The following is a 24,136-nucleotide window of genomic DNA, read 5'->3' on the forward strand; positions in this document are numbered from 1 at the left end:
TTTTTTATTTATTTATTTTTTGGCTGCCCTGGGTCTTTACTGCTGTTCAGGCTTTTCTCCAATTATGGCAAGTGAGGGCTACTCTCTAGCTGCGGTGCAGGGGCTTCTTATTGTAGTGGCTTCTCTTGTTTCGGAGACTCTAGAACACGGGGGCTTCAGTAGTTGTGGCACGTAGGCTCAAGAGTTGTGGCTCCTGGGCTGTAGAGAACAGGGTCAATAGTTGTGGTGCTTGGGCTTAGTTGCTCTGCAGCATGTGGGATCTTCCCAGACCAGGGATTGAACCCAGGCCTTCTGCATTGCCAGGCAGATTCTTTTACCACTGAGCCACCAGGGAAGCCCCCCAAAATACATTACTTTCATACTGAATACACCTAGTAGATACTCACTGCAGATTTTTTAAATTGTTATTATTTCTGAAAACCAAACTCTACTTGGGCATTTTCTCAAAGGAAGCAGAATGACTTTACTGAAAATTAGTATTTTTGCAAGCCCTCAAAACATTTTGCCTAGTATTTGTCTGGCACTACAACAGAGAAGGAAGAAGATAGTGAGGAAAAAGTATCCCATGTGCACAGAAGAGTCTATCTTTAAAAATAGACTTGATGTACATCCACCAAATTGAAGCTGCTGGAAATGTACAAGATTTGGAGAAAACCCAAACATGGAAGAAACAGTGTCTTTTTTGAAAACTCAGCACTGGAAGTAGGTTCCAAAAACAGGTACTTTTTGGCTCTAACAATATTCTTCTCATTACAGATGTTACAAAATTTATCAGCCTCTGAGGGTCAGCTAGTTGTCTTTGAATGCAGAGTAAAAGGAGCCCCATCTCCTAAAGTTGAGTGGTATAGAGAAGGGACCTTGATAGAAGATTCTCCAGATTTTAGAATTTTACAGAAAAGTAAGTCAATGCTTTAAAATTATTTTTTAAATAATTTTTATAAATTTATTGTGTATATTATTTTATAACTTAGCAGTTAATTAAAATGTAATAAAAAAGAATAAAACAAAAATCACTTATAATCATAATCCATCAAACTAAACCCTGTTAATATTTTGGTGTACATTCTCCAAAACTTTTCCCATGCATTTTTTTAAAATTTACTTATTTTTTAATTGAAGAAAAATAAATTGCTTACAGAATTTTGTTCTTTTCTGTCAAACATCAACATGAACCAGACACAAATCCAGATATATGTCCCCTCCCTCTTGAACATGCAAGTTTTTTAAGTAAAAAAAAATCATTTTTTTGTAAATTGACTTTTCACTCAACATTTCATGAATATCTTTCCATATTAATACAGATCTTTTTTACCTTTGAAATCAATTCAATTTCATATTTACATAATCACCTATTGTTGAAAATGTAGAATGTCCACAAATTTTTACTATTATAAACTATATCTCAAAGCATGTTAACAGAGAATATCTATGAATAAATTTGAGCACTAGAATTATTATTGTAAATTCACAATTTTTAAGCTTTTAATATAAATTGCCAAAGTGCCCTCCTAAAAGGTTGAACTGAATTTACTATGATCATATAATTGATCATCTAATTTTGGAGAGTAAAAGAGGGTACTCTTAATCATTACACAGAGATCCCAGGAATAAACCAGATATCTGTCCCAGCTGAACTGGGACACATGCTGTTCCAGTTATATTCTACTACAACCAGAAATACATGGGAAATTCCTTTGTCTTAATACCTTCACTAACAATGGATTTAAATATTTTTTAATCTTCACTAATTTTATAGGCCCAAAATGAGAACACTTGTTTTAATCTGCACTTCACTAATTAGATGTGGGAAGGAACTTCTTTTTCATATTTATTAGGTCTTTGAATTTATTTTTGAAATTACCTATTCATATCTTTTGTTGGTTATTTATTGGGGTTTTATTTTTTATTGTAATAAACATATATGTGTGTGTGTGTATGTGTGTGTGTATCCAAGTGGTTAATTCTTCTTTTCCTGTCGTGCAGTGCTTTCAGCTTGACACATTTCAGTCATAAATATGCTGAAATTTGTTCATTTTTTTCTGTTATCACAAAATAGATTAGATATATGAATCAAATTACTATTAGGTTTAGCAGCAGCAGCAGCAACAATAATATTCTGAATACCATTTAAGCTGAGAAAAAAAGAAAAACCCTCACTAGTTTTATCAGTGTTAAAGACTGTTCTGCGTGACTGCAATTCCACCAACATTGGTTGAGCAGCTGTTTTAAGTACCAAGCAGGCACTTTCAGAAATGCCAAAGAATTTTAAAATAAAAACTGCTCTTGAGGAACCTGTCATCTATCGTGAGGCTCTTAACATTAGAAACCTTAGGGCAGGAAGTATAGTCTAGATTATATCAAGATGTGATAGCCCAAAGCCAAGAATGATCTCTCAATCTTCACAAAATTTTTCAGGTCAGGCTGAATGAAAACAATAAAAATAAATCATCCTGAGTACCAGCTAATTCAGTAACTTTTCCCAACCTAAGGTTTATATGTCTCAAGTGGAACCCAGGTATGTCCCAAGATGCAGCCACATCATTTGAGTAGTAGTTCTCTCTTGCTGCTCTTCTATGATAAATATCCTATCCCCATCAAGGTCATTGGTGCTTAGGTCATTTTACTTAACATTTACAGATTAGCTTTGTCAAATTGCTCATGAGTATGCAGAAAAAAATTGTGAAATTCAATGGGAAGCTTCTGATGAAAATATCACCTCTCAGTAAAATGAATGCTCAGAATCTTTTAATTTTTTTTCCTTTTAGAACCTCGATCCATGGCAGAGCCAGGTAAAGATCATTTTAACTTTCATTTTCATGTGATCAGTGATTTGAAATATGTAATAAAACATAATGCAGTTATACTGGCGTCAAGAAAAAAAAGTTTTAGAAAGAAGATCGAAGCCAACTCTAGCTATTACTGTAGAAGAAGGAAATGAGGAGCATGTACAAATTTGGAATATATATTCAATACCTATTGTGAATACAGTTAGTTCTGGGTTGCTGAGGAATGTTTCTTAGGAACATTTTCCCTCATTTATTGGTCCCTACTTATGATTTCCTTCAACTGGGCTAAGCAATTTCCAAGATGCTAGATCAATTCCAATTCTACAGCCTATGTTTCTCAAAAGTTATGCATCAGATTTTGAAATTCACAGAATCAACTCAGAATCAATACAATGTTAGTGGTGTTACTAGATTAGGTTGGGAGGATATTAAGATGATGTAGAAGCTCTTACCTCTAGAAAATACAAGTCATTCACAAACCACAGCGTAAACATCTGAATGTCCTCTCTGTGATCACCCTGAAAAATAAGATTGTATTTGTGCCTATGGGTAAGAATCATGGTTTGGAATTTCATTATTATAATTATTTCTCCCAAAAACTGAATGGAAAAGCATTCCCAATACAGACACGGAACAGAAGGGGGTGGCAGAGCTTGAGATGGTTAGATAGCATCACCAACTCAATGGACATGAATCTTAGCAAACTCCGGGAGACAGTGAAGGACAGGGGAGCCTGGCGTGCTGCAGTCCACGGGGTCGCAAAGAATCAGACATGACCTAGCAACTGAACAACAATAATCCATGTTGCATAACATTGGATTATGCAGTACGTAGGCCCTTGGGGATATAGTAAAGACCACAGTGGTCTTACTCTAGCATTGCTTGCAGTGGAGAAGCATTTTTCCCCTTGAAAATATTTCAGTCTTTTGATACTTTCAACCAGAACAAGCTTTTTCACTAGGTAGTTTCATACACAAAATAATTTCAGAGTTACCCTAAAGAGGTCCATGCCCAAAAATAAGCCCAAGCTCCACAATCTAAAATTTCATGTCCAGAGAGTTCTTCCTTCCACCTTAGATAATGCAAATACCCTTTGGAGACAGAATACTTTATCAGGCAGGTATAGTGTAGTCTGAATAAATTTATCAGATCATTTTCTGAATGCAGGTTGCTGAAAGCTGAGAGAGCAAATGTTTGGGAAGGGGAACAGAGAGAAGGAAGCGTAAGCCTCAGAAAAAGGACAGAGAGGTACCAAAAACCAAACTTCGCCTCTCCATCATTTAAGATTCTTTGGGCAGCAAGCAAAGAAAACCTAACCAAACGTGGCTTAAGCAACAAGAAAAATCTATCTTGTCACATTGCAAAATGCCCTAAGAAATGGCAGTCTTGAGACTGCTTAATTTTGCATCTCAGATCATCAAGGACCAAGCTTTTTTCCTTCCCTCATTCTGTCACCTTCAGAGTATCCTCTTAAGCTGGTTCTACTCATATACCCAAGACAGCAGCCACAGTTCTGGGTATTACACGCAGATGACAATGTCCAGAGGCAAAAATAGGGAAAAATGCTCTCTTTTATTCCTTTTAAAGAGCAAAGAAAACTTTCCCAGAAACTCCCCAGGAGACTTTCCTTAATATCTTATTGATCAAAATTGTGTGTCACATGCCATCACCTAAGCAAGACCAGAGTTAGCGTGACTGGTTAGCATGACCAATCACGATTCATCAACCAAGGCTGGGAGAGGCCAGTCTGCCTTGAAGCCTATGATCACTTCAAGGAGGGTGCACAAAGCCAGGATTCCATTAATAAGGAGTAAGGAAGATGAAGGGTTAACTGAGCAGGTACTCAATACTGTGCCATGGCCTCCTGTCCAGGATTCCGAGAAGTTGTCCAGCTAATTCAGTCCAGTTATCATGAAACACTGAGAAGCCAAGTTTCTAATAAAACTCTGTTTTTTTTTATTTTGTTTTTAATGTCAGTTCTACTGAGTGATAACTGGAGGTTTATGTTACCATCTTATACCTCTCTTCATTAGATGCCAAGGAACACCTAACTATAATAATTTAAGGCTGTAATCGTATGATTCTATCTGGGAATCGCTTCAGCAGTTACTCAAAGGGGATTCATGCTCTGTATTGGAGTAATCTATAAGAATTACCATAGTATCACAAAAGAAAAGGTGCATTTCACTTTTCTTTCACCCAGAATTCTAAGTTGCTCTACCAGCTAATTACTAGTAGCTAAGCAAAATATTTACTGTCCAGTTTTAAATTATGGCTTTCATTTAAAATTACCTCATGACAAAAGTTCCCCACAGAATCAGTCACAAAAAAAGGAGAAAATAGTTCTCCACGGAAATAGTGAGATCTGGGTTTAAAAATCGTTTTTTCAATCCTTTTAGTTCACACAGAACTCCCTTTGCTTTTTAAAAAAATTTATTTTTAATTGAAGGATAATTGCTTTACAATATTGTGTTGGTTTCTGCTATACATCAGCATGAATCAGCCATAGCCTCCTCTTGCTTTAAATCCTTTGTTTTTGTGATTTTCAGCTTATTGTTTCTTGGTTCTGTTTTTGTTTTCTGGACTGATGACATAAAAACGTCATATTTATGAATCCATAATCTATATTACATTATTATTAAATCCTCTTGCTGAGTGTCTGCATGGAGCTATTCATTTTACATCCTTTGGCTCATTTGGTCTGCTAACCAGTCAATTCAATCAAATAATTGGACTAATTATTTTCAAACGATATAATCATCTTCTTCTATTGACTTTTATAGAATCACTATCTAATATCAGAAAATTCCATAATTCCATTTCCATAAAAAGTCAGTAACCATCTCTGCTTTATTGGCTTTAGAGGAGATCTGTACTTTGGTCATTGCCGAGGTATTTGCAGAAGACTCTGGGTGCTTCACGTGTACTGCGAGCAATAAATACGGCACAGTGTCAAGCATTGCACAGCTAGATGTGAGAGGTAAGGATTCTTCCAATGCCAGAGCAGTCTAGACCAGAGATTCCCTAGCCCCCAGATCAGTACCAGTCCGTGGCCTGTTAGGAACCGGGCCGTCCAGCAGGAGGTGAGTGGCAAGTGAGCAAGTGAAGCGTCATCTGTATTTACAGCCGCTCCCCATCTCACTTTACTGTTTGAGTTCCACCTGCTGTCAGATCAGCAGCGGCATAATAAATGTAATGCACTTGAATCACCCTGAAACCAACCTCCCCAACCCCTGCCTCAGTCCATGGAAAAACTGTCTTCCACAAAATCGGTCCGTGGTGCCAAACAGGTTGGGGACCATTGGTTTAGACTACGACTTTAAATATGAGTATGAAGAGTGTACTTTATTCTTTCTTACTGCTTTTCATATGACGCTTATGTGGCTCTCCCAAAAAGTTTTTGAATTATTGAGGAAAGTGTTCCTGAACAGAATTCAATTTCTAATTTCTTATCACATTTATCACCACCATCTCAGTTATCCTGCTGTTATTTATTATACTCCCTAAGAAAACATCTCCTTGGTCTTACATAGACTTCTAAAATTCTTTCCAAAATGCTACTTAGATTTTTTTGAGTTTTTCCGCCCTGTATCCTTACCCTTCTTTAATGCTTCAGATTGTGTTTGCTGTTTTTGACCAGCATCTCTAATTAGCACATTCACCTAAGTTGGATACCTGCCCCAACTCAGGGTGACCGTCCTTTCTCAGTCTTGTTGAGTAAGGCTAGAGGCTCAGGTCCTGTTATCATCCTTTCAGGAAATGAAGATCTCAGAAACAATGGGTCTCTTCACTCAGCCAACTCCACCACCAACCTGGCTCTTATTGAGCAACAGCCATCCCCACCCAACCCAGAGCCTCCTGTGGAACAACCCCCTAAACCCAAACTAGAAGGGGTGCTGGTGAACCACAATGAGCCCCGGTCCAGCTCAAGGATCGGGCTCCGCGTGCACTTCAACCTGCCTGAAGATGACAAAGGAAGCGAAGAATCCTCCGAGGGCGGCATGGTGACCACCCACCAGACCAGGCCAGATTCCTTCCAGGAGAGATTCAATGGACAGTCAGCAAAAATCTCTGAGCCTTCCTCACCCGTCAAAGAGCCCCCTCCAGTTCTGGCCAAACCCAAACTGTAAGTAAAAATTAGAATGGATAACCAAGAGTGCCTGCGACCTTCTCTGAGTCTGCCCATCTTAAAAATGATGAAGCTGAAAAGGAGAATTATGAAATGAGGAAACATACATTAAATGCTTTGCAAATCATATAGCCTTACATCAGTGTAAATGGGCTATCACTATCATCCTTACTATTCATCTTCTACTTCCAAGAAATGTTACATCTAAACTGGTTCAAAAAGATATTTGTCCTATACTAGATGGCTCCAGATGAAGCACTTCTGCACTTTTCTGTTTTAATAAACTTTTTTTTGACTCAGCTTCATGAGCCATTTTACTTTTTGGCTGCACTGAGCAGTTTACACAATCTTAATTCCCCAACCAAAGATCGAACTGTGTCCCCTAAAGTGGAAGCATAGTCTTAACCTCTGTACTGTCAGGGAAGTCCTTCCACATCCTTCAATATTTTTTGCACCTGAATTTTTTCCTTTTTTAAAAAAATTAAGATATAGTTGACTTACAATGTTGTGCTAGTTTCAGCTGTACGGCAAAGTGATTTGGTTATACATATGTATCCCTTTTCAGATTCTTTTTTCTTGTGGGTTATTACAAAATATTGAATATAGTTCCCCGTGCTAAAACTGCCTGGATTTTAAGACCCAAATTTGCCACGTATGGGCTGTTATAAATATCTTTGTGTCTATTGGTCTGTTTTATTCAATTAATTTATTTTTAATTGAAGGATAATTGCTTTATAATTTTTGTGTTGGTTTCTGCTGTACATCGGCATGAATCAGCCATAGGTATACATAGATCCTAGGTGCCCTCCCACTTGAACCGCCCTCCCACCTCCACACCCTTCTTACAAAGCCCTTTCTTAGGTCTAATAACCTTTACAGCCTATAATTTTATCTCTCTGTTTCCCATTTCTACTTCAGCTTAAGTTTTTACACTCATTGTAGAAAAGATATCAACTGTTTTTTAGATAGTTCCTTGATATGGCTAGATATGCTGTGGTAACCACAGTAGGCTTCATGTAAATGTAATGGGATGAAAGAAGTCATAAAAATTCAGTCACCTCTGAACTTGATGCACTTGTGGCCCAAACCCTCTTCAGAGCTTCCATCAGCATCCTATTGCAATATTTAATGTGCATCCATAGTAAAGCAAGCATTGAACGTGACAGTACTATTATGTTCTGTTTGATCCACACATCAAAGTGATAAAAATTACATTGATAACAACATAGACCTTTAAATATCAACAATGAAATCTACAGTAGTAGGACTCCCATCATCTGTTCCTTGGTGCTGACCACAGGGTACTCACTGGAAGCAGTTCATGTTGCTTAGTTTTATATTTTTCTCCCTACCACACAAATTCTGGGAATAAAATTAAATGTTATAAAACATACAAGTCACACCCAGAAATACTTCAGTTCAGTAACTCAGTCTTGTCTGACTTTTTGTGACCGCATGGACTGCAGCTCACCAGGCCTCCCTGTCCATCACCAACTCCCTGAATTTACTCAAACTCATATCCATTGAGTCAGTGATGCCATCCAACCATCTCACCCTCTGTCATCCCCTTCTCCTCCGGCCTTCAATCTTTCCTAGCATCAGGGTCTTTTCCAGTGAGTCAGTTCTTCCCATCAGGTGGCCAAAGTATTGGAGTTTCAGCTTTAGCATCAGTCCCTCCAATGAACATTCAGGACTGATTTCCTTTAGGATGGACTGGTTGGATCTCCTTGCAGTCCAAGGGACTCTTAAGAGTCTTCTCCAACACCACAGTTCAAAAGCATCAATTCTTTGGCGCTCAGCTTTCTTTATAGTCCAACTCACACATCCATACATGACTACTGGAGAAACCATAGCCTTGACTAGACGGACTTTTGTTGGGAAAGTAATGTCTCTGCTTTTTAATAGGCTGTCTAGGTTGGTCATAACTTTTCTTCCAAGGAGCAAGTGTCTTTTAATTTTAAGGCTGCAGTCACCATTTGCAGTGATTTTGGGACCCCCAAAAGTAAAGTCTGTCACTGCTTCCACTGTTTCCCCACCTATTTGCCATGAAGTGATGGGACTAGATGCCATGATCTTAGTTTTCTGAATGTTGAGCTTTAAGCCAACTTTTTCACTCTCCTCTTTCACTTTCATCAAGAGGTTCTTTAGTTCTTCTTCACTTTCTGCCTTAAGGGTGGTGTCATCTGCATATCTGAGGTTATTGATATTTCTCCCTGCAATCTTGATTCCAGCTTGTGCTTCATGCAGCCCGGCGTTTCTCATGATGTACTCTGCATATAAATTAAACTTCTGTCCCCTCAAAGTTCTGCCAGTCACAGGAAACAGGAATTACTTGAAGTAAAAAGAAGGGAAGAGGTTATGGTAGGGATTCAAGCAGGAATGGGAAACAAAACACAACCATGGAAGGAGAGCAGGGAGTTAGTGACTGTGAGCAATGTCGGGTTCGTGGTCTCCGAAGAAGATTTAGCTTTGGGACCACGGACCAGGCTTGATCACTCAAGAGCGTCCGTGTAGCAGAGTTTTCTTTAAGTGAAAAAGGGACAGAGAAAGCTTCTGACATAGACATCAGAAGGGGGATGGAGAGTGTCCCCCTCGCTAGTGTTAGCAAGGGAGTTATATACTTTTTCAATTGGTTATTATAGTAAATCAAGAGAATGTCTCAAGGTTGTAAAGATCTTACTAGACCCACTCCCACAATTTATATTTTAAGATGACAGGATTAGAACTAACAATAGAAAGATTTTACCAGAACCACTCCCATAATACACATTCTAAAATAACAGGATTAGTCAGAAGGTTTTCAAGAAGGAGAAACTGTCCTCAAACAGGATACATTGTTGTTATATAATCCTTAGTACAGAGTTTAAACTGAGTTCTGGCTTAAAGAAAAAAATATGAGACTAAGACTAAGGAATGTAGAGGTGAAAAAAAGACATTTGTCCTTTTCTCCTCCTTGAGAATTCCAGACCCCTATCTCCTCCTCAAGAGTCCCAGACCCCTCTCTCTCCTCTTCAGGGACCCTGGACTTCTTATCAACCTGCCTAGGAATTGACTCTCTCATTAGGAGCTAGGATCACATACATGGTCAGTCCGGCTTCTATCTGCTGTTCACGCTCCATCCCAAGCACTTCCTTGTTTCCTCTTTGCATATCCTCTCCACTCTTCTCTCTTGGAAGCCTCATCAACTCATATCTGGCCCATAATGACATGTCCTTTCACAATTTCTGTCAAGTTCCACTGTTAACTGGGCTTCCCTTGTGGCTCAGATGGTAAAGAATCTGCCTGCAATGCAGGAGACCGGGGTTTGATCCTGGGGTGTTGGGAAGATCCCCTGGAGAAGGGAAAGGCTACCCACTCCAGTATTCTGGCCTGGAGAATTCCATGGACTGTATAGTCCATGGGGTCGCAAAGAGTCAGGCACCACTGAGGGACTTTCACTTTTCACTGTCTTTTCACTGCTAACTACATCATTCTCAGAAGCTCCATTCCAAATACCAGCCTTGTTTACTGGTGGCTACTTAGCCCAGCCTTGTGTCCCTGGTGGCTCACATGGTAAAGAATCTGCCTGCAATGCAGGAGACCTGGGTTTGATCTCTGGATTGGGAAGATCCCCTGGAGAAGGAAATGGCAACCCACTCCAGTACTCTTGCCTGGAAAATTCCATGGACAGAGGAGCCTGGTAGGCTACAGTCCTTGGGGTCACAAAGAGTCAGACACAGAGGTCAGGTGCAGAGGATTTAGGTTTACAGGGAAGAAGAGTCAAATGGATCAAATCACAACTGTGTGTAAAAGCAATTCTCAGAGAAGTGAGTTGTGGGAACAGGTAACCCCAGACAATCCATTTGCCATTTTGTAGAGCCTCCCCTCACCCAGGGACTGTTTAAGTAAGTGAAGTCATACAGGGAAGTCATCCCAACCCAGGCATGGAACCTAGGTCTCCCGCATTGCAGGCAGACGCTTTACCATCTGAGCCACCAGGGAAACAGGGACTGTTCAGAGGCTATTAGATTTACCTTCATGTTGCAGAAAGTCCAAAGTAACAGTGAGTTAAATACATGAGGGTTTATTTTTCTGTGAAATAAAGGAATTAGAGGGGCTACTGGGGCTGTTATCAGGGCTCTATAGTCATTAAGAACCCAGTCTTTTATCTTCCGCTCTGCCATTTTAGCACTGGCTTCTAAGTCCCTTCATGGTCCAAGACGGATGATGGTAGTCTAGTCATCACATCTGCATTTCAAGCAGCAGAAAGAACAAATGGGTAGAAGTCATGATATTACTCTCTTTTAAAGGAGTCTTCTAAGGACTCATCCCAAATCATCTGCTTATATTTCACTGGCCAGAACTTAGTCACATGGCATGCTAACAATAAAGGAAGCTGGGAAGTATAGTCTTTAGCGCACAGGTTGGCTCCATGAGTAAAATCAAGTCCCTTTACAAAGGGGAGAATTAAGTAGTCAGCCAGCAGTAGCTACCACATGAAATTTTCAATGAATATAAAAATTCTTTCTACTAAGTTACGTAGTGACACCCTCTAAAAATCCAGTTCTCAGCACTATATAATTCTTTAGTATGTTTTGCCTTCCTTAAATTTTGTATTAGAGACAAGAATATGCATGTGGATGCTCCCCACTTCCTCCGTCCTTCCTTCCTTCCTCCCTCTCTCTCTCTCATACACACACATGCTCCCTTTGTGAATCCACATGCTTGCACACTTTTCTTACTGGTTTTAACCTTATTGATGTAAATCTTTTAGGTTTTACATTAAAACATATTGACTCAGTAATCTTGAGGATACCATTTTCTGGTTGCTCTTCAATTTGCCATTCATATAGAAAATAGAATTCTGATCTTAAAACTGCAAAGGGAAGCTGTCATTTTAAACACTATCATCAAAACCTAGATAATTTAGACTTTGAAAATTTCAACTTGAATATTAAGCTATCTAAAGACGTGATTCTTCATCCTGGCTACACTCTAGAATAAAATGTAGAGCTTCTGAAAGATATTTATGCCTTGCACCCCAGGCGAATCATAATCTCTCCACAGCTTATTCTTAGGTACAGCCAGTTGGAAACTACAGGTGTAAAAGTTGGTGAACCTGATTTACAACCCTTTATCACCCCACCCAGCCCCATACACACATTCCTCCATGGCCAGAAAAACAAGAATAAACATTTAAAGTGGATAAAATGTCAGAGACAAAATGAGAATGTACTAGGAAAATGTATGCTTTGGGGACAAGTGTTTCTCTAGAGCAGTGGTTCTCAGTCTTGGACGCAGGCAAGAACCACCTAGAGGCCTGCTATTCAAAGCACTGGCGTCCCCTTGGGGCCTGATAGAAATACAGGCTCTAGTACTCCACTAAGACCCACTGAACCAGAAGCCCTGGGGGTGGGACCCAGAAATCTATCTTTTAACAAGCCCAACAGAGGATTCTGAAGCTCGCTGAAATTTAAGAACAATTCCCCTACACTTAAAAACTATGCCTGGATCCTTTCCCAGGCCAACTGACTCTAGCCAGTGGTGCCTAAATTAGTGAGGTCTGTTTGCTTTTTATGCTCTCTGCACAGCCAGCATGATTACCACTGCTAAAACCACAGCTAAATCTGATTGCAGAGACATATTTACCCAGAATTAGTTATCTTAATCAGCGGTGCACTGGCAAATGTTTTAATTACTGACAGAGACAGGGAAGCCCTGACTTTCAGCACTTGCCAATTTCCTCCTACCAGAGGTGATATCAAGTTACCAAAGAAAGATCATTGAACTGGGAATTGGGATGAGGTGTGTACAGTCCTCTCTCCAGAGCCAATGAGAGCTGGCTCCAGAGCACACCGCCCCAATTGTTGTCGCCAAACTGCTTTCAAAGGTACTTGATACAATAGCCCAAGTTTGTTCTGCAGGGCTTGTCATAAAGCCTTGACATTTTATCTCAACCACTTAAAATCCATAAGAAATTCTTTCATATTCCAGAACCACAAGAAGAAGAAACCTTAACAGTTTTGAAACTCATGTTCATTCTTACAAATCCTAAAATTGGTATCTGTAGTTCAGAAACTGAAAAATATAATAGCCACAATGTATTGAGCATTCAACTGATTTAGGTGACTCATCCACCAATTCTCACAACAATGTGAAGAGAAATTACTTACTCCTATTTTACTTATGAAGAAATCGGGATCGAAAAAACCTAGAAACCACTCAAAACCAAACACATAATCAGTGGCAGAGCCAAGATTAGGATCTAAGTCTTTCTGCAGAGGCCATATTCTTGAGCATTATGCTTTAACTAAGTTGTGGCAAAAGAAAAGATATTTTCAGATAACCCGAGAGAGTTGACAATCTACAGAAAGAAAGCTTGGGTATAACCCTGATTTCAGAAATCCTCACAGCAACAAGATATGAACAGCTGAGTGTATGGCAATTTATGATAGGCTGTTATTTTGAATTAGAGAGGTTGTTCAGGGTTTTTTATGCTTTGTAATTAACCTGTCCTCTCTTTATTCTTTCACTGCAACGTGTGTCTTCATTATTAGATAGTAAATTCTATTACCGAATTGAATGACAACAACAAATATGTTATCTGTAAATAACTACTCGTTATTTGTGTTACATGCATATATAGTAAGATTTTTTTAAGCCCTGAATAGCTCATACTATCTGAGGCATATTTGTATATCCTATAGCACCTAGCAAAGTAAACACAGAGAAGATTCAACAAAAGTTTGTTGACTACTAGAATTGACACCTTGCCCTGATGTAATGAATAAGCAAATTGAAACAGGTGTTTTAAATCCCTTCTGAAACAAGATAGAGCTTAGTAACATTTGGAGAAAAAAAGTCATGTCCAACTCTTTGCTACCCCATGGACTGTAGCCCACCAGGCTCCTCCATCCATGGGATTCTCCAGGCAAGAATGCTGGAGTGGGTTGCCATTTCCTTCTCCAGGGGATCTTCCTGACCCAGGGATCAAACCCAAGTCTCCTGCATTGCAGGCAGACGCTTTAACCTCTGAGCCACTTCACTTTGTAAGAATACTGGAGTGGGTTGCAATTCCCTTCTCCAGGGGACCTTCCTGACCCAGGGATCAAACCCAGGTCTTCTGCATTGCAGCAGATTCTTTATCATCTGAGCCATCAGGGAAGCCTATCAGTCAAAAAGAGATATTATTCTCAAATGAATTCTTCCAGAATCTTATATAATCAAAACAATTTGATGCTGTATCTCATATATCATTATCTTTAAGGTTTGTAACCCTCCAATATACTGCATTAAATTATAAGGGCCAAGATGCTATTTAAAGTCTTAAAGTTAAAAGCTAGTTCTTGGTTTTCATTCAATGTAAGCCAAAAGAAAATCAGAATCAATCAATATCAAGTGACTTCCTGGCCCCTTTTTTTCATCCCTCGCTTTTTAAGATCACTTAGTTTTCATATACTACTTTTTCTACTTCCATAACCACAAGAAAATATTTCTGCATCATCAGATTAAAGTTTACTCAAGAATACAATACAAACCTGTCCTAAAAACCACACAACATTATCTTTATGCTATAGCATTCACAGAATGGGACCTGCCAAATATTAGATCCATTAAAATTGTAAAGATCTTATAGTTTCATGCCATTGGAGAGTTAACACCAGCAGAAATAATGTTAATTGTTTATATTTTTCTAAGGATATCTAAGAAGGATATTTCTACTTCTCTTGATTGCTAAATAAAATGAAAAGGTTTAATTAATTTTACTTTTTTCTCTCAGCTTAAATACTTACTTCTAAAAGGGGGGAAGAAAGTTACTCTGCCAAGTGGCTAGTACTTCTAAATTCTTAGTTTAATCCAAGATGAGAGTTTTCATAGTTTAACAAAGGATCATACAGTATGCAGCATTTGACAGGAGTTAATGAAAGTAGAGATTGGTCTCTACGTTGTGAAGTTACTTTTCCATATATTGTGTATCAGAAATGTCAACAAAGGGAAGGAAAAAATGCCTTAAACTCCAAGGATTTTTTTAAATCAAGGTTTGGAGAACCTTCTGACTCGATCTTTAAAAAAAGAAAAAAGTTTTATTTATTATTTATTTGTTATTGTACTGGGTCTTCGCTACTGTGAAGGCTTTTCTCTAGTTGCCGTGTGCAGGCTTCTCATTGCGGGGAGGGTTGGGGCTTGGGGCTTTTGTTGGTGGTGCAGAGCACTGGCTCTAGGACACACAGGCTTCAGGAGTTGTGGCTCTGGGGCTCCAGAGCACAGGCTCAATAGTTGCTGCTCCACAGCATATGGAATCCTCCCAGATCAGAGATCGAATCCATGTCTCCTGCGTCAGCAGGAGGATTCTTTACCACTGAGCCACCAGGGAAGCCCCTGACTTGATATTGTTGGTGTTGACTTCCCCAATGGTATGAAAATGTAGAACCTTTCATTTTTAATAGATCTCATGTTCAGCAGATCATCTTCTCTGTTCCAGGTATACTTTCAGAGAACATAAAACCATGGTGGTTGAAGCACTGTGGTCTCACTTGTGGCTCCTCCTATGGTCATTTGCTCAAGAGGAGAGTCTCCTAAACAGCAAAACTTGACAGCTCTGACAACTTGGTGCATATATAGTATTTAGACATTTTCCATTTTCTTTATTAAAAAATAATTAACTATTTTAAGAGAAAGTATTAGACTGTGGGACTTAAGGCAAATCATACAACGCTTCTGTGAGTCAGATTCCTTTACATAGAGAAAGTGCTCCCAGCTTGATCATCTTCCTTTTTTTAGGCACAAGACAAGTCTAAGGCAACATTTATAATTATGGTGACCATATAATCTAGCACTGAAACCATGACATTTTTGAGAGTGAAAGAGTGTCAGCAGTAATTATGGCAGGAAAACAGGCATAAAGGAGCACGGTCTAGAATGAATCAAAACATATGGTTACCTTATCTATAAAGCTTTGTTGTCAGAAGAGGACGAGAAACACCAAGACATATCCAGCTGCTTTGCTAAGGTTTGCTCTAAAATGAGGCAGAGTGAAGAATCTAGCACATTTTGGGGGGAACTCAGCCCTCTTTAGTGTTAGTGACTAACATCAGTGTGTAGCTCAACACCTCTGTCCAGAAGCCCAACCCTAACCCTAAACCTAGTTCAGTTCAGTTCAGTCACTCAGTCTTGTCTGACTCTTTGTGACCCCATGGACTGCAGCACACCAGGCCTCCCTGTCCATCACCAACTCCCAGAGTTTACCCAAACTCATATCCATTGAGTCAGTGATGTCATCCAACCATCTCATCCTCTGTCATCCCCTTCTCCTCCTGCCTTCAATCTTTCGCAGCATCAGGGTCTTTTCAAATGAGTCAGGTCTTCCCATCAGGTGGCCAAAGTAGTGGAGTTTCAGCTTCAGCATCAGTCCCTCCAATGAACATTCAGGACTGATCTCCTTTAGGATGGACTGGTTGGATCTACTTGCAGTCCAAGGGACTCTCAAGAGTCTTCTCCAGCATCACAGTTCAAAAGCATCAATTCTTCGGTGCTCAGCTTTCTTTGGAGTCCAACTCTCACATCCATACATGACTACTGGAGAAAACATAGCCTTGACTAGATGGACCTTTGTTGGCAAACTAATGTCTCTGCTTTTTAATTTGCTCTCTAGGTTGGTCATAACTTTTCTTCCAAGGAGCAAGTGTCTTTTAGTTTCATGGCCTACCCCTAGCCCAGATACTCTCTACTCATCTCGGAACTTTGAGCACTCCCAACAAGAGGATCATTGTTTCTATTTCTTGTTCCTAATTTATAAACATTCTGCTGCGTTGCCCAACTCCAAGGTCACAACACAAAGGACAAAATGTCAATAAATGATGCCTCATGGAGTTGTGCATCACGGTGGCCTTTCCCTTCTTCCTGGCAATCAAACAGATCTGGAAAGAAGGAGAGAACTCACAAGAAACTGATTGGCTGACTGCTGGCCACTCTGGCTGTGCATTCTTGGCAGATACTGGGTTGACCAAAAAGTTCATTCTGATTTCTGAAAGAACTTTTTGACCAACCCAACAATAAAGAGCCTGTCTGGACACTCTCTGATGGGTGAGACGATGGTAACAGTTTCTCTTCTCTCCCCAACTCTTGTTTTGTGTGCAGCGACTCCAGTCAGCTACAACAGCTTCACAACCAAGTTTTATTGGAACAACAGCAGTTGCAAAACCCACCTCCTTCATCTCCTAAGGAGTTTCCTTTCAACATGAGTGTTTTGAACTCCACTGCTGTTCCGGCAGTGACAATGTCCAGCAAGCAGGCGAAGGCCCCTCCATCACAGACATTCAGCTTGGCCCGGCCAAAGCACTTCTTCCCCTCTACAAGTACCACTGTGGCCTCCGGGTCCCCTTCCAGCTCTCCAGTGTTCACCCTGAGCAGCACTCCTCAAGCCATGCAGAGGACAGTGAGCAAAGAAAGCCTCTTAGTTACTCACCCCTTGGCTCAAACCAAATCTCTAGGAGGGGTCTCCATCCAGAACGAGCCACTCCCCACTCCAGGTCCAACAGAGCCAGCACAACTGCCACTCACGTTTTCCATCTCCAGCGGAAACCAATTTCAGCCCCGCTGTGTGTCCCCAGCTCCTGTCTCTCCCACCAGCCGGATTCAGAACCCAGTGGCTTTTCTCAGCTCCGTTCTGCCTTCTCTCCCTGCCATCCCACCCACCAATGCCATGGGGCTGCCTAAAAGTGCACCATCCATGTAAGTATCTCGAGATATGAGTATTGAATCTGTTACAACATTGCTTCTGTTTTATGTTTTGGGTTTTTGGCCAAAAGGCATGTGGGATCTTAACTCTCTGACCAGGGATTGAACCCCCACCTCCTGCATTGGAAGGTTAAATCTTAACCACTGGACCAGCAGGGAAGTCCCTCATTGAGGTTTCTTGATGTAAAAGATGTCATTTAAGAAGGGGTCTCCATAAGAATAGCTTAGTCTAGGATAGGCCCTTCAGTTATCACTATCATTTATCCTTTATAATCCTATCTCTTAGACAAAATGGATATTGAACATGTTAGGGCAAAAGCACATGATTATTTTAAATATGGGCTTCCCTGGTTGGCTCAGATGGTAAAGAATCCACCTGAATGCAGGAAACCCAGGTTTGATTCCTGGGTTGGGAAGTTCCCCTGAAAGAAGGCATGGCAATCTCAGTTTCTGTTTTCAGAAACACATTTTAAAAGGTGTGTAAAGGTATCACACTGTGGTTTTAGTTTGCATTTCCCTAATGACCAATAATGTTGAGCATCATATTTTGTGTTTATTTACTATCTATATATCTCCTTTGGTGAAGTGTCTGTCAAATCTTTTGCCCATGTTTTTAGGGATTTTTGTTGTTGTTGTTGAGTTATGAAAACTTTTTGTATATTGTAGATGTAATTCTTCTGTCAGATGTATGATTTGCAGATATTTTCTCCCAGTCTGTATCTTGTCTTTCATTCTCTTAACAGTGTTTCAGTACACAAACACAATAAATTTAGTTATTTTTTGAAAAAAAAAAAAAAAAGAAGGCATGGCAACCCACTCCAGTATTCCTGCCTGGAGAATCCCATGGACAGAAGAGCCTGGCGGGCTACCGTCTATGGGGTCACAAAGAATCAGACATGACTGAAGTGACTTAGCATGCACGCATTTTAAATATATTTTTATAATTTAAATACTGAAAACACCTCTATACACAGATTCTTTGCTCAGTGCTCAACTTTTGCACACAAGATGCCCTACGTAAGTGCTTGATGACTCCTGGTGTATCGTTGTCATTCCAACCACCCTGATTCCTAGGGCTTTGTACCCTGACCAGGGCTTTTCATGAGTGACTTAGGGGTGAATTAATTTTACAGGCCATCCCAGGGACTAATGAAGAAAAATACAAAGTCTTCCCACCCAGTGAATGATGATTACATCCGTGAAACTAAGAATGCGGTGATTCTAGACTTGGGAAAAAAGATGAATTTCAGTGATGTCAGATCAAATCAGCAGGTAAGACTGTTGGGTTCAGATGATTTATTGGAATTTCACTGTAAGGAATGTAAGTTTGCTTAATTCAGTCCTTAGGTCACCTGACCTCAGTTAAACTGACACTGAAGCTTTGGAAGGCAGAGTACAGACTGACCATGGTTTGCGCAGGAAACTTGTCCACATGGATCTACAGTTCTTGATTAGCCCAATAGCTAATTCAGTTTACATGTTTACATGGGTTTACCTAGAATAGAGTAGGTTAAGTAGAGGGACTAGAGAGTCTGCTTTCCATTCCAGCAATCCTCTGCTCAGTATTGGCAAACACCATCACATCTTTGAAATATTTCAATATCTGAGCCTTGAGGTGATCTGGACTTGAAGGAACTCTGGAGTTCCAAGCTGTCTCTTATCTGATTCCTTCAACCCTAATGTGCCTGGGGAGTGCTCACCAGTTCTTCTCAATCTTTACATTAGGTTAAAGTGTGTGAAACAGGCATTAGCCAATATCCTGTGGTTCACCCTGTACAACCCCCTGTTTTCTAGTAAGTATTTACACTGAAGGAGAAAAAGGAAAGTCATATGCAAGCATTATATGAAAGAAACACTATTTTATTTGAGCTAGTTTTTCTTTTTTGTCTGTGCCACATAGCATGCAGGATCTTACCCACGCCCCCTGTAGTGGAAGAATGGAGTTTAAACCGCTGGATCACCAGGGAAGTCCTGAGCCATTTATTTTTGCTTTCTGTACAGTGGTTATTTTTTTTAATGCAGATATATATTTTAATAATTTAACTCTTGGTTTATTTCCTCAGGTGGGAACTGATTAAAATCGATTTTGAAATAGAACATAAAATTTTAGTGAAAACTATATGTCAAATATTGTGCAGTCTGTGATATAAGTGACCCTGGAAACAAGGTTCCACACTCCCCTGACCATATGTTGCTTTCCTTCATGTTTTTAAATCTTACTTCCAGTGGAGCCACTGATATACAGTATTTTACTAGTGTATTGTATGTTGGGAAATTCTTACTGAGTGGATTCTTTTGAATACAGTGTTTACACCACTCAAAATTGGAACTTCCCTGAAGGTCCAATGGTTAAGACTTTGCCTTCCAATGCAGGGGTGTGAGTTCAATCCCTGGTAGGGGAGATTCACATGCCCCAGGGCCAAGAAACCAAAACATGAAACAGGCAATATTGCAACAAATTCAATAAAGACTTTAAAAATGGTTCACATCAAGTAATATCTTCTTTAAAATGCTCAAAATAATGCTTAAAAATGTTTTTTAAAATTGACTTTAAATTATTGACTTGAAGCAGGATATTTAAGCTTGCCATAATCAAGTACACTTTTCATATATCATTTCATCAAATTCATACATATCTGGGAGGCAAATACCAAGGCAACTATTCTTCTCTTCCATCTTCTAGATAGAGAAACTGAGGCACTGTTGTCAAACTGTTAGGTCAGTGGTAGAACAGGAACCAGAGCCCTGGTTTCCAAGACACTTACACATGTTCCCTGAACCTCTGCAGTCTTTAGCAGTTTTACGACAATTACCTCCAAACCCCATAAACGTTGCTCTGTCTAGCACAGATTTGTTTTCCTATAATACTGTCATCACAGTTGTGGTTGTTAATCCTTCTAAGTGTCACTGAAATCAGAGCTGTGTTCAGACTGTTTTTTACAACTCAGACAGGGAGCAATTAGAACCCTGTAAAAATGATACCAAGTCAGCACACAGTCTGTCTGATTTTTCCTTTATGGTTACTCTGTAGGGAGATTCATGCTAATCCATTGCCCAACGCAAGGGAAAGTGAGGTTTTTCTCTTATCTGAACTGTGAGTGCATGTGAACATGAATTTCCAAGAGTGGAGTGCTATAAATCCAGTAGAACTCTATTAAACCTCCATCATGAATTAAATTCAAGGCTAACAGCAGGAACTTGGAGTCTCAAAAAGTATCTCAAGCCTCCCCATCTGAAAAGTGTGACACATGTCAGTGTTCTTCTGACAATTATTATTCTTAGAGTTACTACAGTATGTTAATTACAGAATTGGTCTTACACAGCATTGTGTGCCAATGAAATCAAATGAAAGCCAAGCTACATAATGCAATTCAGGAAACTAAGGAGCTATCTGAGATGGAATGCTTGCATTAGGTTGGTAGATGTTGATCTGAGGAAGTTTTGAGGCCATATTACAATACTGTTTTGTCCACTGCTGTCTTGGGAAACAACAGTGAAAAAGTCATGAAGAATTGTCTAAATGTATTGTGGCCCACTGATGAAGCGAAGAAGAAAATTTGTTTAGAAAAAGTGGAAAACAATCATAAAGAAACATGAGTACTGACAGCTGTCTATACCTGCATTCTAGGTACATGATCTATTTTTTTACTCTCACATTAGCTTTAGACATTTAATGTCTTATTTCAACTTTCATCCTTGACCTCACTTCTCTGGAAAACTCCCCATCTCTTTATTTTGATCCTCCCTCCCATTTTTCAAAAGAAAACTTTTAAAAAGTGTGGCTCCCAGATACTCCCCTGTATGACAAAAAGGAAAAAAAATAAGTTCCTAATTCTTGCTCTGCCTTTTTTCCCTCTAATCTCCTTCTTCTCTAAGTTCCTTAGTCATTTCTTCTATTTAAATCTTACTCCTTTCATCACTTACCATGAATTCTTTATGAAAATTCTCCCTTGAGCGCAAATAATCTTGCCATCTGTTTCTTTTCTAATAAGAGTTCCATGTGTCACTGGCCTTACATTATTCACCATGGGCATGGTAGGACCCTGAGTGATGGAATAGTGAAGTGTCCCCATGTCATCTGCTGTGAGTTCACCCAGGATGTGCTAGTCACAAGCTCCCTGATAGCTGGAGTCGGGGGAGGAGGGTCTTGCTCATCGCTGTACCCCTGCTGTGTCTGGCCCAGAGTAGGTACCCAGTGAATATCTGTTGAATTAAGTCACAACTCTGGGATTTATATTAGTTTCACAGAGGATAATGAACCTTTTGACCAAGGAGAAAATTTTGGATTTGTTGCATCTCTATAGAAAATATCTCACTTGACTACAGGGATTCTGATTATACCTAATTATAGATACTATCCACCATGATAATAATCTATTTTAATCATCTGACTGCTGCTGCTGCTGCTAAGTCGCTTCAGTCGTGTCCGACTCTGTGCGACCCCATAGACGGCAGCCCACCAGGCTCCCCCGTCCCTGGGATTCTCCAGGCAAGAACACTGGAGTGGGTTGCCATTTCCTTCTCCAATGCATGAAAGTGAAAAGTAAAAATGAAGTCACTCAGTCGTGTCTGGCTCTTAGTGACCCCGTGGACTGCAGCCTACCAGGCTCCTCCTTCCATGGGATTTTCCAGGCAAGAGTACTGGAGTGGGTTGCCATTGCCTTCTCCCAATCAACTGACTAAGAAGATGAAAACTTTAAAAAATGGCGAAGTTAAGCAAAGCTCTGGCATTAACTGAAGCTTTACGGGTAAATCTGTGAATCATATAGTGATTATTTATTCTTAAAGACAAAATTTGGATTTAAAGTATTTTTAAATACTTTAAAAGGAGGTCTAGTGCTCACTTCGGCAGCGCATATACTAAAATTGGAACGATACAGAGTAGATTAGCATGGCCCCTGAGCAAGGATGACACGCAAATTCGTGAAGCGTTCCATATTTTTTCCCTTTGATGCTGACATCAAATAAAGTATATGGTTAAAAATTCCAAAAAAAAATAAAAATAAAAATAAAAAAATAAAAGGAGGTCTACCTCCTCCACAGTAGAGTCTGTTTTATAGAATGCTACACCCCCAGTGCCTTTTATAGTATTCTGAGAATCTGGCAGGAAGGACAGGGCGGGGGGCTCTGAAGCCTGGTTATTTCTATTGAAGGTGGCATGTAGTGTTAGATACATGGTAAAAGAAGACATCCTCTGTGTAGTTAAAGTTTATCGAGGAATCTTGGATCTGCTGCCCATACTGTGGGCTGTCCCAGGGACAAAGGAGAATACTTCCTCTAACACATACAACCTCCTTTAGCATACACTGTACCCAGAGTTGGTTGGGAGCCCTTTGAGCAGGCTCTTCCAGCTGGTTTGATCCTACTTGATTATTTGCCCCAAAGCCCAGACTCAGAACCCAGCTCAGGGCACTGTGTCAGATCATGCTCCATGTTTTTGAAATCTGGAACCTTGGCAATGCCATATCTGATTGGGGTATGTCATGACACTGTGGTTCTCAGCAGAAGGAAAGTACTCTCCACCACTCTGACAATTTGAAGGGAATTTCTGCAGATGTGTCCCGGAAACCAAATGCCTCAAGTTGTCAAACTATCGGCATTAAGAGGATTATCTTCAAAGAAAAAAAAAAAGAACCTATATTTTCAAGTGGCATATTCTTTTGAAGTAATTTTTTAGCTTTTCACTTTCTTTCATACAGCAACTGAAATTCTGTACAATTCATTTTCACTTAAGGTCTTTAACATAAGCCTGGAAAGGATGGGCCATATGTCATTGACTTGCTGGCCACACAGACCAGATATACACAGAAAAATATTCCCTCCTTTGAGCACAGACATCACCTACAAGCAGACTTCACAGAAACTTCTGTTTCTACTCACAAAGGGGACAAAGCAAGGGAAAATGGAGAACACAGCACAAATCCAGTCCTGGAAATTCAAAGTGCACGGCCATCCACAGTGCGTCAGTGGTACAACCTTTGTGAGAACAGTGCAGAAAGCACATTCAAATTTAACTTAAACATATTGCTTATTTGCAAATGTCCTTAGAAAACTTGAATCTCATCAGTCACAATTTGGAATGACAACCTTGATTTATGTATAAGAGGAGTAGTTATTCCTGGGATAACCAACTCTCAGGAGCAAAGCACCCCACCCCCCTCAAAAAAAACCCTACACTTTTTCCTGCTTTGGACATGGTGTGCATCTTTGTAAACATCCCAGTTGTAAAGATATGCTGCAAGTACTCAAAGCCTTATCTATCACCCATTTGTTCCTGAAGTATACACATAATCATAACTTACCACCATGCACAATACTTGTTTGGAAAAATTAGTTCATACTTTCAATATGGAAAGCCAGGAACTGACGAGCCCTCACTCATCATGTGGTAGGAGAAGCTGCAGAGAAGGTTCTTTAGCTTGGATCAAGGACTCCACTAAAATAGTGGCTACAGGTGGTATGGAATGGATTGGAAATCTGGGACTTAAACAAAACAAGATGAGCT

General features: G+C 39.8%; 1 protein-coding gene and 1 non-coding gene across 4 annotated transcripts in view; both read left to right on the forward strand.

Annotated features, from left to right (window-relative positions):
* Positions 1–24,136, forward strand: part of MYPN (myopalladin) — a 99,439-nt gene that overhangs the window by 57,018 nt on the left and 18,285 nt on the right. For all 3 annotated transcript variants that reach the window (XM_043926263.1, XM_043926262.1, XM_043926261.1), the window contains 6 exons: positions 757–898; positions 2,766–2,789; positions 5,650–5,766; positions 6,543–6,912; positions 17,032–17,625; positions 18,765–18,903. In XM_043926263.1, coding sequence (XP_043782198.1) covers positions 757–898; positions 2,766–2,789; positions 5,650–5,766; positions 6,543–6,912; positions 17,032–17,625; positions 18,765–18,903 — 1,386 coding nt within the window. The remainder of the gene's footprint in view (positions 1–756; positions 899–2,765; positions 2,790–5,649; positions 5,767–6,542; positions 6,913–17,031; positions 17,626–18,764; positions 18,904–24,136) is intronic.
* Positions 22,468–22,574, forward strand: LOC122709700. The gene has a single exon (XR_006345674.1). It is a non-coding gene; the product is annotated as a U6 spliceosomal RNA (small nuclear RNA).

Source organism: Cervus elaphus, chromosome 15, assembly GCF_910594005.1.
Source record: "Cervus elaphus chromosome 15, mCerEla1.1, whole genome shotgun sequence".
In the NCBI taxonomy this organism is placed as follows: domain Eukaryota; kingdom Metazoa; phylum Chordata; class Mammalia; order Artiodactyla; family Cervidae; genus Cervus; species Cervus elaphus.